Here is a 22,805-nt window from a genome sequence, read left to right as displayed (position 1 = left end):
ACTTAATGCAGCTGGTGGCCACACCAGATACTGACTGTTACTTTTGATTTTGACTCCCCCTCCCCTTTATTGAGAGACACATTATTCCATTTCTGTTAGTCACATGTCTGTGAAACTTGTTCAGTTTATGTCTTAGATGTTCATTCTTTTTATGTTTATACAAATATTTACACATGTTAAGTTTGCTGAAAATAAAAGCAGTTGAAAGTGAGAGGACGTTTCATTTTGCTGAGTTTGTATATACAATCATGGGAAAAACAAAGTACACCCTCCTTGAATTCTATGGTTTTACATATCAGGACATAATAAAAATCATCTGGTCCTTAGCAGGTCTTAAAATTAGGTAAATACAACCTCAGATGAACAACACCACATGACATATTACACCGTGTCATGATTTATTTAACAAAAACAAAGCCAAAATGGAAAAGCCATGTGTGAAAAACTAAGTACACCTTATGATTCAATAGCTTGTATAATGACCTTTAGCAGCAATAACTTCAAGTAATCGTTTTCTGTATGACTATCAGTCTCTCACATCGTTGTGGAGGAATTTTGGCCCACTCTTCTTTACAACGTTGCTTCAGTTCATTGAGGTTTGCGGGCATCTGTTTATGGACAGCTCTCTTAAGGTCCCACCACAGCATTTCAATCGGATTGAGGCCTGGACTTTGACTGGGTCATTGCAACACCTTGATTCTTTTCTTTTTCAGCCATTCTGTTGTAGATTTGCTGGTGTGCTTGGGATCATTGTCCTGCTGCATGACCCAATTTCGGCCAAGCTTTAGCTGTCAGACAGATGGCCTCACATTTGACTCTAGAATACTTTGGTATACAGAGGAGTTCATGGTCAACTAAATGACTGAAAGATGCCCAGCACCTGTGGCTGCAAAACAAGCCCAAATCATCACCCCTCCACCACCGTGCTTGACAGTTGGTATGAGGCGTTTGTGCTGATATGCTGTGTTTGGTTTTCGCCAAATGTGGCGCTGTGCATTATGGCCAAACATCTCCATTTGGTCTAGTCTGTCCAAAGGACATTGTTCCAGAAGTCTTGTGATTTGTTCAGATGCAACTTTGCAAACCCAAGCCGTGCTGCCATGTTCTTTTTAGAGAGAAGAGGCTTTCTCCTGGCAACCCTTCCAAACAAACCATACTTGTTCAGTCTTTTTCTAATAGTACTGTCATGAACTTTAACATTTAACATGCTAACTGAGGCCTGTAGAATCTGCGATGTAACTCTTGGGTTTTTTGCAATTTCTCTGAGCATTGCACGGTCTGACCTTGGGGTGAATTTGCTGGGACGTCCACTCCTGGGAAGACTGGCAACTGTCTTGAATGTTTTCCACTTGTGAACAATCTTTCTCACTGTAGAATGATGGACTTTAAATTGTTTGGAAATGGCCTTATAACCCTTCCCAGATTGATGGGCAGCAACGATTGCTTCTTTAAGATCATTGCTGATGTCTTTCCTCCTTGGCATTGTGTTAACACACACCTGAATGCTCCAGACCAGCAAACTGCTAAAACTTCAGCTTTTATAGAGGGGGTCACACTTGCTGATGATCAATTAATCAAGGGCATTTGATTAGCAGCACCTGGCTACTACTAAGCCTCTTAATTCCTATGGAAGCAGTAAGGGTGCACATGGATTCTCCATTTTGGCTTTATTTTTGTTAAATAAATCATGACATGGTGTAATATGTCATGTGTTGTTCATCTGAGGTTGTATTTACCTAATTTTAAGACCTGCTAAGGACCAGATGATTTTTATTATGTCCTGATACGTAAAACCATAGAATTCAAGGATGTACTTTCTTTTTCCCATGACTGTGTGTATGTGCATATATATATATAACTGATTGATTTATTTTTACTTGGCAATACTACAATGTTGCATTTCGCAATAGTGCACATTCAATTGTGGAGCATCAGATGTGTCTTGTGATTTGTCAGGTAGAGTTTTAATATTTTAAGCTGAACGAAAGCTGAAATTAGAGTTGGAGCCACGCTGGAGAGGAACATTATCAGTTAGCAAATATCGATATAACTTCACTCTATTTTTCACACAAAGCTATCGTATGGGTTCAGAAGACTTGGAATAGTGAGAAACAACAAAAGGGTGAGTAAATGACAGAATTGCAATTTTTCGACAAACTTTTCCTTTAAGAGCCGTGGACAATCAAAATCCTGTATGAAATCTGAACAGTTCCATGTGTTTGTCCCACTGAAGCCTGGAGTTCAACATATTACGAGGAACTTTCAATGACAGGATGTTGAGAAAGTACTAAGGAAACAGAGCCAAACCTCAGAGAAACACAACAGAGATAAGTAGACTGAAAGCAGGACCATGAGAAAACAAAACAGCCCAACAATCCACCTCATTAATAGCTGAGCTTCATTAAGAGCTTCCATAACTTGCTAATTAAATTACCCCTCATCCACAGATGTGATCGTAAACCTGCAGGAAGCTTCTACCACCGCCTGACTGTACCTGAAATTAAGCTATATCTTATTAAGAACTCTGTCTTCTACTCTCGCTTTCTTTTCCTCTGTTTCTGCCCACTGTGATAGATATAGTTAATGCCTCAGGGCTGCTATTCTCCAAAAGCAATAAAAGCTGTTTCTTTTTTTTTTTTTCTTTAAAACACAGGTGATAAAAGCCATATAAACCCAACTGTACTTTTTAAAACCTCTGGACTCAATTATTCTGTGGTGATCGTCAAGTGTTTGCCAAATTATTGCTGCTTGGCAGAGCTCAAATCCCATTGCATCACAAATGGCCCAACAATGCAGCCTGTCCAAGACATAATCACACAATTGCACATCAATACTTTATACTCTCCAACCTCTCAATCTCACTCACTCATATTGTGTATAGATATTTTTGTCACACTTTTACAATAAGGTTGCATTCATTAACATTAGTTAATCCATTAGGTACAGTATTATGAACAAACAATAAACAATAATTGTTTACTATATTTATTACTTATGGTGAATGTTAATTTATCGAAATACTATTGTTCATTCTCCGTGTTACTTTGTATCACATAAACTAAATGTTTGTTCATTATCAGTAAATGTTAACTATCAACATGATCACACGGAATATCGGCATGTTGTTTCCGAGAGTTCCAGTACCCTAGCATCGGCCACGTAATGCCGACTCACAGATAAGCACCATCTCCTATCAGACATTTCTGTATTGGCCCCAGTAGGTTTACCTTGCCCTGAAGCGTGAACGGGAGTGTGTTGCATTGTCAACATAGGAGACCTGGGTTCGGATCCCACGTTGAAACCAGCAATCGCATTTGCATAACCACGATTCTGAGGCTGTATTTTTTACTCCAACAATTTATTTTTTTATTTATATTTGTTTTTTTGCATTGATGGTTGGGTTATGGAGTTCACACGTGTCCATACGCCCAACAACACTTACCACTTTGGCCACTGGGGGCAGTCTTACACATTTTGGTTAGCACAGAACAATTTTAGCTAAAGAAAAGTCAACCTACAGTTTCCGATTTCACTGTGAGATCAGTCTGTAACTGTAGCGTCAACTATTGTTAATGAATACAACCTTACTGAAAAGTATTAATGTGATTTTCTATCTTTCACAGAGTGAGAACTGTCAGAACTGTTTAAACAGACATAAGAAATCCCAAAAGCAAGGCTTGTGGGAACCCATGAGGGCAGCACTTTCAAGAAAACCCCAAATCTGTTGTCTCCAACTGTGCCCACATCTGGCCATCTATATGAGGAAGACATAAAAAAATTTCACACTGCCCCTTCAGAATGCTTATCAGCACACAATCACAAATTGACAACATGCAAATCTACACGTGGGTGTTTTCATTAAGTACCAGTTCCCTCACTTCACCGTTTCTTTGTGTGCATGTGTGTGTTTTACCCATCATGCCCTCTGTGAGCCAGTGGTAACAGGCATCCACAGGGAAGGAATGCAGACTGAGTAAACCAAGTGTAACAATGACCCAGGACTGCTGCTGTACTGTGTATTTTTACAGGCCCAATCGCAAATTACAAAAAGGTATGCTTACCGATGTAAAATGTATAGTATTTTAATACATTGCAGATGTTTTGATATAGTTTTCATTAAAAGTACATTTTTCTTTTGTTATCTTATTCATTTATTCACCTTCATGTTGTCCAGAACTATATGACTTTTGTCTGTGGAACACAAAAGGAGATATGCAGAATGACAGCCTCAGTCACCATTCACTTTTTATAGTATGGACAAAAGATGCAATGAAAGTGCATGGTGACTAAGACTAACATTCTGCCAAAAATCTCCTTACACAGAAGAAGGTCATATGGGTTTGGAACGACATGAGGATCAGTAAATGATGAATATTTTCATTTTTGATTCAACAATACCTTTTAGAATTTAATATACAATAATAGCTAGAAATTATACTACTATAATGTAAAACCATGACAGATACTATTTAAAGTCATAAACACCTTTGCTGGAAAATGTTGATATACGGAGTCAAAAATTGCTGATTACAAACACTGATTTGATATATAAGATTTAACACAAACCACAAAAGGGGGCCTGGGTAGCTCAGCGAGTATTGACGCTGACTACCACCCCTGGAGTCGCGAGTTTGAATCCTGGGCGTGCTGAGTGACTCCAGCCAGTCCTCCTAAGCAACCAAATTGGCCTGGTTGCTAGGGAGGGTAGAGTCACATGTGTTAACCTCCTCGTGGTCGCTATAATGTGGTTCTAGCTCTCTGTGGGGCGCATGGTGAGTTGTGTGTGGATGCCGTGGAGAATAGCGTGAAGCCTCCTCACATGCTACCTCTCCGCGGTAACACACTCAACAAACCACGTGATAAGATGTGTGGATTGACATCTCCGACGCGGAGGCAACTGAATTTTGTCCTCTGCCACCCGGACTGAGGCGAGTCACTACGCCACCACGAGGACTTAAGAGCGTATTGGGAATTGGGCATTCCAAATTAAAAAAAAAAAAAAAAAAAAAAAAAAACACACCACACACAAACCATAAAAGAAACTTTTGCATTTTTGGAATACATTCCAATTGAGAACATCCCCAGATGTCCCAAAAGTGAGGTTTTATCAGATTTATCCCACACTTGAGGACACAATTTACACACACATACACACACACACACACACACACACACACACATACCACACATGCACAGAGCTCTCAATGAACTCACTGCAGGTCAATATTCAATATCTTATATCTCTAAGCAAGTTTATAAGCTTCAAATATTTGCCCCAACCCATGGCTGAAACATTCAATTCAAAATCCTGCAAATGAATTGGTTGATAGTACGTTTTAATTAGGACTGTACTGAGAGTTGAACTGCTCAGTCAAGCTGCTGCATTCATGACGTTTATCTACTGTCTGCCGACACACTGAACTGTCATGAGCGTATTATCCAATGGGACGCACAGTGTTACAGTCTATGAGAGGACACTGCCCCCTAAAGACCACACGAGCACATAGACACAATGCATTTGTATGTGTACTGCACTGCTCAGTGTACTTTACAGTATGTGTCAGGCACGAGAGCTGCTTGTATTTAGTCTCCAGAAAGATATGTGGTGAGAGTGAATAAACTCTGGCTCATGATACACAAATTCACACTGGTTCATTAAAAAGAACAGGAAGCTACCCATTTGTAAAACCATGCGAGTCAGCAAAAAAGTTTTTTTGTTTATGGTATTTTGCCTCTTAAATCCACTGCATTAACTTTGTGTTAATAAATCTGCCCATAACTGGTTATCTGTAAATAGTTTGAGAGGGAAAGTGGTCCTAAGTTAGCGTTTTAAGCCATCTCAGACTGAAATGAATGATGCAGGGTGAGGAAAGTCAGAAGTTGCATCAGTGGTGTCCACTGGGTGGAGAGAAAGAAAAGAAAAACTATCTAGAAAACTAACCAGAATTATGTATATTCACCATAGTCATTTAGACATTTTTATTACGACATTTAAAACTTTAAAATAAAAAGAGATGAAAGGAATCTTGTAAAAATGGGACAGGGCGACACTTCAAAAACAATGTATTCAGAGGAGTCTTTCCCTTCTGCAGTAAGGTAGACATATGTTGATCAGGGTTATAAACCTAATGAGCTATAAAGGTGCTCTGGGCCTGAACAAACCCTCTTTTGTGCCTCTCACTCTCTCTCCTCACTTTCACCTCAACAGCTGCTTTCATGTCTTTTCATCTCTGTCCCTCATCTTTTAACCTCTTTGTTTCTCTCCCGTTCATGTGCACAATAGCAGGGCTTGGCCGTTCTGTACCAGGAGTAGAGGGGGCACGCAGCGAACGTGTGACGAGCACAAGGAGGGGCGGCTGGGTGTGCACCAGCCATGTGCCAGGCGGTGCGCCCTCCTGAAAACCTTTGTGAAAGCTGTCACCAGCACACTGCCGCCACCCACCAACTGTAGTCATGTGAAGCTGGAGAACTGACGAAGTGAGCAACTGAGTGTGTGTGCTTATGCGTGCACTTTTATTCAAGTAACCTGGTTGTGTGAATTCTGAGCTCTAAGAAGAAAACGGGAAATCAAAAATGTATTTACTTTCTTAAAGATGCGTTTGCCAAGGACAGTTTAGATTTATGTGTTGATATTTACGTAAGGAAACAGAGTTTGGGCAGGACCTATCGGAAGGACTCGTGCCTTTTTCATAAATAGCTTTACGTTCAAGAAATTACGTTCAATAAAAACAGACTGTTTTTAGACTGTTAAACAGACTCCACTTTCTGATTTCATTAGTCAATTAGTGTAGGAAAAAAGGCATGAGAAAGGCTTAGTGACAATCACTACGCATTACAATCAGTGTTTGTGATATGCAGCTGAGATTTTTAAAAACGTTCGGAACAGCTTGAGGTCTTGTCAGTTCTTGAGTAAAAGAAAAAGCTCACTGGTCACTTGACGAGAACACAAGAGCCCACCTCAGCGACAAAAATATTTTTTCAAGCAAGTCTGATGTACTTTTGCAGTTTTTGAAGCCATTAACTCAGCAGGGAGTTCAGACGGTCAAGTGATTAACAACCTTCCACTGACAGACACTAATGCCTGCATCGTCTCTCCGCTTGGCCTGCGATCATCTACATATTAATATTTGTCATTTTAATGGAACAGAAAGACCAAATCTTTTAAACAATGATTTTCCATGACATGTCCATGATATTACATGACTTTTCCAGTCACTCGTTTTCTGAACAAGGATGTTTTAACTTTATAGAGATTCCACTTACAAGGAGCTACTTCTATCTGTGGGGGAAAGAATCTTTAGAAATGTCCATGACTGAAGATTTTAACTGTCCATGACTGCCTGGAAATCGCAATGTAAAAAAGTCCTGATATTTCCAGGTTTTCATGACTATGGGAAGCCTGTAAATCAGAATATCTGCTAAAAGTTTGATTTTGTCAATGTTTAAGAGTAAACTAGCAGATAGTTGATCTCAATGCTAAAAGAAAATAAACTAAAAGCCACAAAACTCCAATTTTGAATTCTTTAATGTCTCTGATGTTGCTGCATTCACATGCTTCTGTTGGGTAGTAATGGACTCGCTGGGTAGTCAGTTAAATTTCCAATAGCTCCTTGAGGTAAAAAATAAATAAATAAATATATATATTGTATTATATTATATATATTTTTTTTTTTACTCTAAATCTCCACTTTAACTTTCACATGTGGTGCCTGTTTAGATTCACTTTCACATCTGATCTACAGAGCTGAGAAATTCTTCTAAAATTTGTTGTTTGTGTTCTGCAGAAGAAAGTAAGTCACATCTGGAGTGACATGAGGGTGAGTAAATGATAAGAATTTTTTATGTGTGAACTATCCCTTTAAAATTTTATTCATCAAAACATGCAACAAGCAATCCTAAAGTAATCACATTAAAATGCCTTAAATGTGCAATCTAAAAGATCACGTTACTGATTTCAAATCCTGTTTTTTAATTTATAATCAGTACCTGATTACATTTATACCCAAAAATGGTATGGGTCATCCGAACTATCAGAATTCTCTCTGATGTTCCCAGTTGTAAATACAATTTGAGGGGGCGTTCACGTTCAGCTTTCAAGTTGGCAACGCATACTTAGGATAATTCTGATAGCATGTAAAGCAGCATTTTTGTTTGTGATCAAAGTGTGTTTTCACAAAATTTCTTCAAAAAGTAACAACCTTCCCCCACTCAAAAATGACTGTTCTGTAGATGTAACATGAAAGTCAAGGCCGCAGAGGTGAGGAACAACAGTATTAACCAATAATATCATAGCCTGGCCTGGCCTGTTTCACACCCTATCCCAATCCAATCAAATAACTATGCATAAAGTCAAGGCTCTGCCTACAAAATTCCCTAATGTTTTTTTTGTTTCACTTAGATACACATATAATGCAAGTTGCAGTAAATGCTTTTGCTGTGAATGCCTATAAATGTATGTTATCTTGAAAACATAGAAGAAAGAGTTTGAATATGTGCAGACACATCTGTGAATCAATTCAAGATAAAGACAGTTGCATGAATCTAATTAGGCATGCAATAACCTGTTTAAAGTGAGTGAGAGATACCCAACAATGTTTATGTATGCACTTCATACATCAATAAAGCTGTACTCAATGCAGTGTGTGTGTGTGTGTGTGTGTGTGTGTGTGTGTGTGTGTGCGCACAATATCCACAAAGACTATCTTTTGTGTGTGCTTTCATGTGAATGGCATGGCCGTTTCTTTAACAGAACTTGCTGATGTCTTTATGAGGTCTTTGTAAAAGAATTGTTTTTACCATGCGGATAACGCTCGCATTTGCCTCCAAACCCACAGATGCCGCAATGAACAGTGTGTGTGAGTGGAGATTGTGTTTTGGCAAGGCATTGCACTAATTCAATATGTAAATCAATGTAACAACCCAGCAACCGCTGCACTCTGAGCCACAATAACAGGCGCAAGAAGGCCCAATGCTGGAGTCAGCTGTGCAACTGAATGGAGCTGTAATTGCATATGCATTACAGCAATGGCTCTCTCAAATCTCTCTCTCTCCATCTATTTCTATCTGTCTCTCACTCTCACTCACTTATGGAAATCCTCTTTCCATTTCTTGGTACAGAATTGGGTGGTTTTGAAAAGGCCTCTTTCTTCCCTGACTAATTTCAATACTATTTGCATATTCATTTCAATTAATATGACTGTGAGGTTTCGGTTTTTAAGTTAATTTGTATTCCTCAAGAGATGACAAAGACAATGGAAGAAATTATGTGGAATTGCCGATTATTGCAGCGCATTCCCTAAAAATGAGCTCCGCAAATGAGAAAATGTTTAGTTTTGGAATTTGATAGCTACTTCCTGATGAGTTTTTCTCTTTTGAAAAACATTTAGCCTTTTAATTTTGAAGGGTTTTCAGCTGCTTCTCACAATTTCTACAGGAGGTGATTTGGACACTTTTTTTATGCAAATAGCAAGGTTACAAATAATAAAAAATAAAATAAAAAAAAGTTCACCAAAAAAATTACAATTCTGTCATTCGGACATTTCAAACTCAAACACGTTGAAACTAGAATACTTCCTAATATCTTCTTTTGTGACCAACAACATGAGGATGAATAAATGACAGAATTTTCATTTTTAGCTGAACTATCTCTTCAACGTCATAATCAAACAGACACCACTCTTCTCCACTCTCTTCTCTAATCAGTCAGACAATGACAGCACATCAACTATCTGATGGGACAAAATATCAACTCGGACATGTCTGGCATCTGAAGAGTTGTGGGGCAAAAAATCTGTCGCAGTCTGAAGCTGACAAGATTTGTTTCATAAGGCTTAAACATGTTGGTTTGGATTGTAGCGGCTAGCAGCTGTAATAACACAAAGCTTGAATGATGGCATACACACAGTTTTGGTTAGCTGAACAACAAATGGTCCAAGAACCAGATTCTGATAAGCCCAAACCTCTGTCTGACAGGACAACAACCTGACCATTTGCTGGGAACAAAAAAATCATTATTGTTGTGAAAAAAGTTTTCTATGAATGCTTTTAGACATCATATGGTGGATATGTAACTATGATACTAACGAGAGGTTAATGGCAGCTAGGAGTGGAGGTATGATGGTATATAATATATAACAGTAGTATAAAAGTAGTAATTTTAAATCCAGGTAAAGGCCTACTTAACTATACAGTTTTATTTTTTTTTCCTCCCCCGGAAATTATATTAAATAATTGTTCATTAAACATACAGTAGCACATTTTGAGAGTTTTAATAAGTTTGGCATCAGTGATAAAAAAATAAATAAAAAAAAAAACTTCACATTATGTAACATTTGGGCTGGGTAATGATTCAGATTTGATATCTGTTCATAAGGGTTAATTATACAGGGGACTATGGGTTAATTACTAACAAGGTATAATTCTTTATTTTATTTTTTTATATTCATTTTACTTTTATCAATATAGTCACATTTTAGTCATATTTTTTTTACATGTTTGTTTAATACATAATTTATACTATTTAAGTACAACAAAAGTGTTTACATTGATTTGTAGAACCCTTACTAAATACCAGCAGTTCTGTAAAGTGTGTCTGTAAATGAGGGCATATTAACGAGAGAGGACTCAAATGGCTTCTTTACCTCATTCGTGCTATTCATGATTACAATTAAATGTTTACATTTTGATGTTTTGATCAATCCGGGACAAGTGGATTTATGGAGGCGCAAGTGAAAGAGAATTTTACTTTTCCGACCGGACAAACAGCCTGATTAAAACATCAATAATGAAAAAATATTTGTGATATAACCTGTGCCAATTACAAACTAGGTTTGAAATGTGGCGTGGGAGTGCGCATATTTCTTTTCAACATGATCACACAGGAAGTCAGCATGCTGTTTCCAAAAGTTCCGTTACCCTAGGATCAGCAACAGTTTGCCGACTGACATGCCCTATCTCCCATCGGACATATTTGGAACGGCTCAACAGCAGTTACTTTCTTTCGTGGCACAACTGTTAGCACATTGTGTCAGTAGCATGGGAGACCACAGTTCAATCCCCAGTCAAACGAGGAAGTAAACACGTTTGTATAAACAATCACGAGCTTGTTAATGAGGTTGCATTTGGTCTCTACTAATCGTTATGGTTAGATTTGTGGTTTGGTTGGGGGGTAGATTAAATAAAATAATATTTATCTTCACTGTTTCACACCCCGTACAGCTGAAAACAATTCTTCTGGCGACCTCTCCTGGATATAAATGGATGTCACACTTGTTTATATGCTCTGAAACACTTACCGCTTTAGCCTCTGTTTTTTTTAGGCAGTGTTTTCAAATTTGGTCAACATATACCGATTTTGGTTAAAGAAAAATCGGCACACACTTGCCGATTTTTATGTGAGATCAGGCTGATTTTTCCCCCGCTTCCTATCGTAATATTAGAATCAGCGTGACTGATCAGCGCTACAGCTTTCCACAGCTCTATATACACGTGTCGAGTTTAGTATAAGCATGAAGCGAGCGATTTCTGCAAATAAGCAACACAAACTATCGCTCCAGTTTATGAACAACGAAGCAGACTATAGTGCTACGCATGACACTGGAGCGATCTAGTTTTGCCTCATCACATTGTGTGGCTCAAATTAAAGCACCTTTCTCAAGAAAGGCAGAAATAGCAAAAATGCTTTATGAACCACTGAACTACTTAGCTGCTGGGTGAAGATGAACGCTTAAAACAGACAACATCATACTTAAAGGCATAGTTCACCCAAAAATTTAAACGTTGTCATCATTTACTCACCCTCATGCCATCCCAGATATGTATGACTTTGTTCTGCTGAACACAAATGAAGATTTTTAGAAGATCTCAAATTTGTAGGTTCATGCAATGCAAGTGAATGAATGGTGGCCAGAATTTTGAAGCTCCAAAAAGCAGATAAAGGCAGCATAAAAGTACATGACTCCAGTGGTTTAATCAAATGTATTCTGAAGTGATCCATTTGGTTTTGGGTGAGAACAGACCAAAATATAACTCCCTTTTCACTATACATTTTGACATTGCAGTCTCTAGGCACGATCGTGATTTCAATCATGATTACACTTCCTATTTCTTGACGCATGCTCAGAGAGCTAGATGAAGCTACAGGAAGTGTAATCGAGTTTGAAATCATGATTGCCAAGGAGACTGCCATTAACATTTTGGTCTGTAGTCACACCAAAATAAATGGATTAAACCAAATGGAGTTTGATGGTTATGTTTGTGCTGCCTTTATATGGTTTTTGGAGCTTCAAAGTTCTGGCCACCATTCACTTGCATTGTATGGACCTACAGAGCTGAGATATTCTTATATTATATATATATATATATATATATATATATATATATATATATATATATATATTTTTTTTTTTTTTTTTTTTTTTACGTGGCTCACTGTACATGCAAGTTTCCTGGTGAAATTAACACTAGAGGCACTATAACAATTTTTTTTTTTTAACTTTTAACACAAATCAGTTCATTAACACGTCCTCTTTGCACCGTTCCTCACACAATGATATCTTATGACATATAAACACTTATATGTTCATGACTTGTAATACAATACATGTTAACATTTGCATTTCATAACAAACTACATTTAGATGCTTGTTCAAGCATGATCAAGTTGTGTTGTATATCAACCGATAAGTGTTGCACTTGCGATGCTAAGGACCGGGGTACGAGTCCTGATGAGCATGCAAGTCGAGCATGCAATTTCATTTAAAACTTGACAGAGCACCAACCTTAAAAACCTCATCTGTTTGACAGAACATTTAACTCGCTTTGAGCGCCACTCAGTGGACGCTTCACCTCAAAACTGCGGTCATACATGTTATGCATAAGAAATGTCGCACAACCACAATTTTTTTATGCGGTTGCCTTTCTTTGTCGCTATCAGGTAAATTTAACGTACAGCAGTCCATACTTCTAAAATGTCTCAAATCTCTACCACCCACACTGAATGGCAGCATATGTGAGTGTTTGTTCTCCAATCCAGTGTAAAGTTCTAGTAAAGACATAAATCATGGATTGGGATCCAACAGTAAGATAGAAACCCACTCTTCAATCCTAGAATTCCCAGTTGCATCTCCTCCAACTTCGCTCTCAGCCCATCGCATGCACCACACCCGGTTGCCCTCAACCCCAGGAATGCCCAAAGGAGGCAAAAAACTCATCAAAATGCATACATCACTCCACTTTAATCTGACAGTTTTTATGTAAATTAACAGACGTTCAAAGGTCTTCCTCTCCCGGGGGCAGACACTGCCATCCAAACACTTTCTCCTGAATTTAAACAGGAAATGGTGCTGTGCAGGCAGGGAAAAGAGAGAGAAAAATATAGATAATCAAAGTTTAATCAAATAACGCTGATGTGTATTAAAGGACTGATGGAGACAGCTGTCACATAGTGTGTATGTATGGAGTCAGACCAACAGAGGAGACCACTCTGTGTGTGTCTGTAGTGAAGCTTCATTTCTCACACACACACACACACACACACACACACACACAAGTGTGCCCACATCATTCTCATTACACATCCAGTACTTAAATGGATAGTTCACCCAAAAATGACAATTCTCTCATCATTTACTCACCCTCATGCCATCCCAGATGTGTATGACTTACTTTCTTCTGCAGAACACAAATACATTTTTAGAAGAATATTTCTAAATCCAAGTGAATGGGTGCCAAAATTCTGACGCTCCAAAAAGCACATAAAGGCATCATAAAAGTAATCCATACGACTCCAGTGTTTAAATCCATTTCTTCAGAAGCAATATAATAGGTGTGAGTGAGAAACAGATCAACATTTAAGTCATTAGTTACTATCAATCTCCACTTTCACTTTCATGTGACTTTCAGATGTAAACATGAAAGTGAAGAACTGAAATATTGATCTTTTTCCTCACCCACACCTGTTATATTGCTTCTTAAGACATGGATTTAACCAAATGGAGTGTTATTGATTACTTTTATGTTTACTTTACATGATTTGTGGAGCTTCAAAGTTCTGGTCACCATTCACTTGCATTGTACAGACCTACAGAGCTGAGATATTCTTTTAAAAATCTTTGTGTTCTGCTAAAAAAGAAAGTCATACACATCTGGGATGGCATGAGGGTGAGTAAATGATGAGAATTTTCATTTTTGGGTGAACTATCCCTTTAAAAATGTTGAGTACCAATTCACTCTTCTTTACATTAAAATGTTATGTAATCCAGGGTTTAGATTCAAAATCTAGTGAGCTGCTGTCTTCTATGGGGTTGTTCACATTGAAGGCATCCTTGTCTAAAAGAACAACTAGACACAGCGGCACAAATCAAGCAAAACGCAGGTGTCTCAAGACACATTTTTCACGGTTAAAATACTTTAACTTGACATGGCGTCCACAAAAACACATCGCTCTGGCAAAATGCGGAAAAACAGCGAGAGTCAAAAACATCCGTCTAGCACTTTTACAGAGGAAAACAATAAAAAAAAAAAATCGCCATGTATACAATAACGCTTTTGGTGTGAATGGCCCCTAAGGCAATATCCTAACTGGAAAACAATGTCATGAGTGACTGATTTAGAACACTCCTCATAGGCAGCAACTCTGTATGGCACATCGCACCACACAAAGTAACGCTAATCATTAGAAACAAAGGGGACTAGTTTGAGGTTAGCATGTCGCTAAGCTAAAGACGTAACACCCCAATAAGCATAATTATTGCATAGCACTCCCAAATATTAGGGTTATGTTGCCAATTTGTTAGTACAACAATTTGTATCGATACTTTTCCATACTGAATAAAACACATTTACAATTGTAATTTCTCAAATTAACCGCTCGTTCTCGGAAGAATTTTATCACCGAGTTTGTTGTAACACATTCTGGGATTGTCTTATACAATACTGATCGTTCAGACAGCACATTTTGTTACCAGTGTATGTTAAGGAAAAGTAAAACTAAATGATAACATATTAATTAACTAAAATATAAACTTAGATAAACAATTTGTTTTTGTTTTATAACCCTGAAACTACTTTTAGTTTTTGACAAGTCATGGATTGAAAACTAATGAAAACAAGAAAATTGAAATGAAGTTTTTGATTAAAGGTGCACTCAGTAATTTTTTCCTCATTAAAAAAAATTTATTCTAGAGGACATGAATTGTAAGTTTGCAATATATGTAGGAAATCATGAGCAATCATATTAAAATGAAGACTCCAGTCATATCTGTAACCTTATAAAAGCTGTTTTATTCTACATGGAGAGGGTCCGCACACCGGGAATGTTGCACCGCACACATGTTAGAATCACATGACCAGCCGAATACTACTCACTTAATATTAGTAACCGTCCTGTTACTTGACACTTTCACTGATTGATTAAAGTAATCATGGCTGACTGTGAATACTACATTTCTACAATGACATCTGAAACTGAAAACTATTGATTTTAAATTATGCTGCATCCAAGCCGCTAGGTGTCAGTGTAAGTCCAAGATGACACAAAGACAAAAGTTACTGAGTGCATCTTTATTTGGTGTTCCATGTCAACACTTTGCACTAAGTTTTCCCCTTTTTTTCAACATCTCACATCATGAGCGCCATTTTCAAGACACTGTCAAATAAACCATGTCTCAAACTTGTGTTCTATTACATTCTGCTGCTCTACATCTAGTTTTTGAATGCAAGATCACAACTTGTGTGAACAGCCCCTTGCAATTCCGGAAAACCTCTAAATAGGCAACAATGTTGCCATCTACCTTTCGGAACACCCTTCATGCATATATGATGTCTCAAAATGCAGTATAGGTAGGCAGCTCTCTTAACTTTGGAGCAGCTTTTTTTTTTTGGTGTATGGAACGGTGTTTGCCACAGAACGACATTAAAGCCAAAACTAGTCATTTACATTTCTAAGGAAGAGAGGTGCCCATTTATAGCAGCACATAAACCACTTGAATGTACTCCTATTATATTGTATCTGAATGTGAGTCATGATTAAACACCTCAGCATTTTTAAGTGTTTAAAATTCCTTTATCTCCCTAACTCTCTTAAAGTCCCTCACATAAGTAATGAGTTATTGTGGGTTGTTTTTTGTCTGTAAGTTCCCTTCTTTTTAGGCCTCAAAGATTTAAAGCTCATCTATAAAATATTATGTGCCTACTCAACATTTCCTCCACCTTACGACATGTTAAACTAGAGCCCTGCAGGCCACCAGCACATCATGAGAGTCAAATTCAAGTACATCTGAAAGGGTAAATGTTCCCTGGTAATAATGAATGAAAAATGAACCAAGGCTGCTAAATACAAGTGCTCCAGCAGACTGCGTGTGGTTTTATGTGGGACGTCTGCGATCACAATTTATACTGACCTGCTTTGTGTTGACCTCCAGTTCCCGGCTGCCTTATCTCATGTCTGGATGAGGAGTTCAACATGCTCCAAACAGCACATTAAGACAGCCCATAAAGAACTCAGTAAAGAGACAGGCAAGGTGCAGGGCCTCTTGTCCTAATGGCAAACAGGGCTAATGTTGATGTTAAAGCTTCAGGCTCTGGTTAATGCACGCCGTCTGCTCACACTGAGAGGACCAGGATGTTGAAGGGAAGAGTTTGGTTTAAATGGTTTAATAATCTATTCTAGGAGACAGTGCACCGATTCAGGGTGGCTGTTGATCATTAGCTGCTGATGTTGACAATTTAAAAGTCTTTCTAGCATTATTTCATGTCAACTTGTGCACTACCCAGATCACCAAGTCATTCCTACCTGGTCTCATATCGCAAACATTGTAGACAGCTTTGTGAGAAGGATACTTGGAGCACTCTTACCTGAATGCCAAGACATCTTAAGACGTCTTGTAAGAATTGTTAGCCATATGGCAAGATTTCGTCAGATTTAGCCACTTTAAATGTTTATGGACATTTCATGTGGTGTTCCAAAAAAATAGCTTCCAGCACCTTTAACACCACATGATATGTGGAGTCAGAGTTCACACACCTTTTGACCAATACGTTTTCATGACCTTTCCATGATTTTTTTAAAAATACTTTTATCAAGGTTATAATGGAGAACTGATTGCATTCAAAAACGGTTGCGGTAACCAAAACGTTGTTGGTTAAAACCCTGCAATGGCTTAACCATTACTGAATGGTTATACTTGGTTGCTTGCTTAACGCAAAGTTTAACAAGGAAAACTACAAGTAATAGCATGTTACTGCTGCATTATTGTATCACGCAGGGTTTGAGTAGAATCGATGTTGTGTAAACTTACTTGATGGAGTTTCTGAAGTGATCTTCTGCAGGGTTTTTGACTGTACAACTGTTAAGCAACCACAGATCCGCATCAGATGGATTCTCTAGAGAAAGAGATGGAGAGAAAAAGCATAAAAATCATGCATCGGATTTAACATCCTACCACCATTATCTCTGAAACACAGACACATCGTCATAAATATTACATAACAGCTGTCATTCTTCTAAAAACTCAAATTGTCATTTTCTTATCCTCATGTTGTTCCAAACCAGTTTAACACAGAGCCTCTAAGGACAAGAACGAAAATTATTTTCTAAAATAGCCTTGCGTTACCTCATAATAGTTTTGCGTTCACTCACAATGAGTTAATCCATACCTTAAAAAAAATTATCTGTGGTTTTACTAAAGTAACCACAGTTAAACTATGGCACTGATTTGTAGTTAAAGAAGCCTCAAGTAATACTTGGGTATCTTTTGACCATTTTTCATTTTGTTTCTTTTATAAAAATGGTATCCTTTATCAGAGTGGTACAAGACCTGGTGACTTTTTCCTCCACTTGCTATCTGGAGAGAAAAAAAAAAAAAAAAATCTGGACTTGATTCGATAAGTCTAAGCGGTCCTTAAAGCGACACTTGTGGTGTTTCGAGGCAAAATTGACCCGCCATAGGAAATGAATGGGAAATACTAAAATACAGAGAATTTATTTTTATGTCAAATACAAATCAAGAAACCAGACAGAATGAAGAACACAACATCCTCCTCTAAGGGGCTTTATAGTATAGCATGCTGTGTTTTGCACCAACAAATTAATAAATAAAAATAAATCTCCATATATTTCCCATATAATGACAATTTAAGTTATTCAAGGGTTGTCAAACTCCAAAAAGGACAAAAAAGCACTACAAACCAAAGATAAAAGTAATGAATAAATAATAAGACTTGTATTTTTTTGTGGTAGGTACTGTAGAAATTTAAGTCATTAGGTGCCATATTTCATTTGAGAGCTACTTTTGAGCTGCAGTGGAGGTGAAAAGTTGAATTGTTACTTAAATTTCAGCGTTCTTCACAAAAAAATAAAAAAATATGGCATGGTAGTTGAAGATTGGGAACATAATGTGTAAGAAGTATGGACTGCTTTCAAGGTGCTTTTATGATGCTTTTTGGAACTCAACAGCCCGTGGTCACTATAAACTGCTATTGTATTATAAAAAAATAAATAAATAAATAAAAAAAAAGTGATTCATTTCTTGTGTTCCACAGACGAATAGCCAAATGACACTGGAATGACATGAGGGTGAGTTTACATTGACAGAATTTTCATTTTTGAGTGAACTATTCCTTTAATTGAGTGCCCTGCAAGGTTTCAACCTCCTAAGTTGAGGAATGAGGGGACCTCATTCTCACCTGGAGGGGTTCTAGCACAGTGGCTTCTCACGGTAAGAATGAGAAATATACATTCACCATTCTGCACGGAGTGAAACATACTCATGTAGAAGCAGAGATCTACTCTATACCACAAGGCTGGACTAGATATTTCACTTACAATCCATAACACGGCCTCAGTCAAGCATTCCTAGTCTGGCAGAAATCCACAGAGACTCTCACACACACACATATATAATGAGCTGTGGGTGACACTCACGCAGCCAGAAGCCATGGGAGCACAGATCAGAGGAGAGGCAAACGAGCACAGTGAGGTGAGACACATACAGTACACGTGAGTCACAACACACATCGTGCCCCATTATAGCAATCACTCTCACCAATAGAGCCACTAAAACATGCTGCTCTAGTTAGGGACTGTTGGCGGTTTATTAGGTGCTGCTTCAAGGGCCGAGAGTTACCAAAAACAAACACTAAGTAGCAGTGAAAGTCCTCAGCACAAGCTCGATACACTGACATGAAATGAGCTGGTGAGAGAGCTGGCCAATTTCCCACAGTGAAGGTCTAAAGCCTTGTCCACACATATGGTATATAAATATTTTTGAAAACAGAGTTTTTGAGCTCTGTTTGAAATGTAAAAAAAAAATCCTGTCCACGTCAACAGCTTTTTAGGAAATCTTTCCATCCATACTAAAATGCAAAAATACTTTTCCCTGTTGATGTGCATGTTTTTTTTTTATCACAATACAGTAGCATCACTTTTACTGTAATACAGTTAAAAAATGACTGTAAGGGTAATGAGAATGTCAGGGGGATATACATAAGTGTCCTATGGGGGGGGGGGGGGGGGACCTTAATGTTCCTAAATGTAGGCTTCATTTTCTTTATGCAACATATAATTTACATTATTATTTTATTTTTATTTTTTTTTGTTATTGACAGTTTCACGAGAATCACCCAGTTAAATGATTGTTCAAATACCTAACTAAAAGCAAGAGCAATACTAACAGTGATGCGTTCCTTAGCAAACACAACTAAAAATGTACTTTGGGAAAGGAACACAATATATATTACAGTAACAAGAGCAGAACCAAGCTTGAAGTGCAAATCACCTGAAATGACTCACTATCATCCCTGTTTTTTTTTTTTTTGTTGTTTTTTACACACATGCCTGTTTACTGTGTGGGTTTACATCGTAAACTCCTAGTTATGGACATTCGCTCAAACCAGAAACACTCGGGGTACAACCTACAGTGAGCAACAAATCAGCCGAGAACCATCCAGAGTCCAGAAAAGCTAGTAATCTCTCAGCAAGCTTGTAAATACACTTTCAGGCAAAATAAGCAAGTGATTCTAGTAAATCCGAGTCAGTTTCTGAGTCATTATCGAGCAGAGGGGGAAGAACATGCAAATCAAAGGCAAAACATCCCAAATTGGTCACATAAAACTCCTCTGCACCCTCAATGACACGAGGCGGCATTTCCACTAAATGACCCCTCCAGCTGACCACTTCATGCATCAGTTAGACATTTCAAGTGTCTGAAAGAGCTTCACTCATTGCTGTTTTTAAGCATTTGTGTGTATCTGCCTGATAATTAAAGAGAAACAGTGTGTTCTTCTGTGGTTGCTGGGAACCTCAACAGCAAGGCAAAGTCAAACCAAAATCAGTACTTTAATTTTTTCTCGTAAACTGCTAGATCAGTCATTCTAACGTCTCTGGAATCACAATAAACCCTTTCATGGAATAACATGCTAAATGACAAAACCATGTTCAATAGCCTGAAAATAAACACTGAGATGAGCGAGGGATTTTTTGGATTTAAAGCCCATTACAATATAGGAATGGCTAAATGTTTTGCTACAATTTAGTCTGTTAAATCTGGCACCCCCCCCCCCAAAAAAAATTATTTTCCATCCTTCTCTTCTCTGGTTGGCCAACAGTATGTTTTTGGTTGAAGGCATTCTGGCATTGAGTGTATGTTCCTCTGGTCATAAAGTGTGGAAACACTGTCCTATGAAGTCCCATGACTTTTCCATGATCTTTTTTGTCGTTTGTGATTACTGACAGAGAAAGAAAGTTGTGTACATCTAAAGTCTGGTTTATACTTTGGAAGCAGCAAATTTTTTATTCTCCTGGACGAACTAAAGCACTCTAGGCAAACGAAGCCACCGTTTATACTACACGTGACGTCATTTTAAAATTAGTTAGTTTAGGGTGATGTCACTGTGTTTAATGTACTGTTCCAGCCACAAGTAAAGCCAATAACGCAGGTTTTTCTCTCCGTGGGCCACCGCTTTTAGCGCGTTTATTGTAAATAAAAAGCATCATGTCCAAACCATACCCATGAATAGTTAACCAATCATCAACGCTCTTCGACCAGCAGACTTCTCTTGGGTCAAGAACTTCAGAGATGTGCACGAACAGGAGAAATCTCACCAAACGAACACCTTGGCAGAACAAAAACGTCACTGCATATCGTCATCATTTGTAGGCGAACTAAGTGAAGCCTGTTCGCCAAGTACGTATAAATTAGCCTTAACTTAAACATCTAACTTAGGAACTGGCCAATTATTAAAAACATAATTTCTCTTCCAGATTTTTAGTTTATTGGTTTCTCTCTTTGTTTATCTTTTCTAAAGAGTATTGTTTTATTCTAAAAGTTGAGTTTATTGTATTTGATATCTTGCATTAATTACAGCTACTTTCGCATATTTTATTTTTGTTCATCAACATCGACATAGATTTCCAAATTTGAATTCATTCCGATTCACACGCTCTCGATTCGATGCAATTTGACTCTATTCAGATTCATTTAGGTATACTTCAGTTAAGATGTCAATTTTCATATGAAAGCCATTTCTCGATTTTCAATACCACATTTGATAGCACAACAAATTACTAACTAATCTGACTAAACATTGTTTCAAGTACTCAATTAATTATAAAGACAAGTAAACTTCAAGAAAAAATAATTACAAGCAATAGGGGAAAAAAAACAATAGAACAAAGATACAAATTAAGAAAACAGTGCTTTAAATTTTAACAGCAGTATCATATATTTAAGCAAATATTCAGAAATCTATCAAATTAATGAAATGTAACAAAACTACTTAAATTACTGGTCTTCACTGTATGACAATACATTGAAACACGTTAAAGCTACCATATCCAGCCAAGACCAGTGTGTTTTTGTATCACTATTTATGTTCAATTTAGACATAAATGACTTTTTACATTAATACCTAATCAAGGCGGCCAAAAAGCTGATTTCTTCTGCACGATAATGGTGAAAATGATTATCACGGTTATTTTGCTCAAACTTTTAATCTCAATTGTGTCATTTGAGAACAATTTTTTTTTTTATTACAGGGCTTCACAATTTGAAAAAAATAAATAAATAAATGATAATTTTTGCCAACTTGCCACTGCTTAGATATCAACACTAAAAAGAACAAAAAATAAACAAAATTTCATTAAAACAGCAGCTCACATGTTGAATAAGGTGTTAAAACTACAAACTAGCCAGACTCCCCTTTTGAACTAAATTAAATCATGTTTTGCCCATGCTTTACTGCCAATATAAAAGCACTCTGTAGGGTGTTCACACTTGAGTCCTCTTTAAAAGATAAATTCTCATAATTAATATAAGGGGTTCAAGCATGAAGTGCTAAAACCCTATTGTAATGGCAAGGATTTTTATTATTATTATGCTGCCCTAAAACTGTTTGTGAAAACCAAATTGTCAAGCCTAAAGAGACCTGAAACTTTGGGGAATGGTATACTCCAGCAAGCTACACATACACATGGACTTGCCCCAATCGGCCAATGGGGGTGAGCTACATTGAATAAAACAAGAAAATCAGACATTTTTGGGCTGTAACTCCTGAACCGTATGTCACAGACTCAAGTGCCTTAAATCAGCCTTGGATCAAATTGAACAATCTCCAATTTCATTTCATGACTGCCAAGATGTCATCAATCTATTCTTGACAAACATGGCTGCCATCAACCAGTCAATTCTTATCAGCACACGTTAGCGACATACACAAACCAAACCGAATATAGAGCACAGTTGTTTTGTACATAACACAAATTTAGAGCATGAGATGGAAATCATTTCATGGCTGCATCTGAAAGCTTA

General features: G+C 37.6%; 1 protein-coding gene across 1 annotated transcript in view; it reads right to left on the bottom strand.

Moving 5' to 3' along the window:
• LOC127452731 (threonylcarbamoyladenosine tRNA methylthiotransferase-like) overlaps positions 1-22,805 on the bottom strand; it is a 560,218-nt gene that overhangs the window by 433,480 nt on the left and 103,933 nt on the right. Inside the window, exon 4 of the mRNA XM_051718387.1 lies at positions 17,298-17,382. Within this exon, the coding sequence (XP_051574347.1) occupies positions 17,298-17,382 (85 nt within the window). The remainder of the gene's footprint in view (positions 1-17,297; positions 17,383-22,805) is intronic.

This window comes from Myxocyprinus asiaticus, chromosome 15, assembly GCF_019703515.2.
Source record: "Myxocyprinus asiaticus isolate MX2 ecotype Aquarium Trade chromosome 15, UBuf_Myxa_2, whole genome shotgun sequence".
Taxonomy (NCBI): Eukaryota; Metazoa; Chordata; class Actinopteri; order Cypriniformes; family Catostomidae; genus Myxocyprinus; species Myxocyprinus asiaticus.
This window is presented reverse-complemented; position numbering and strand designations above follow the sequence as displayed.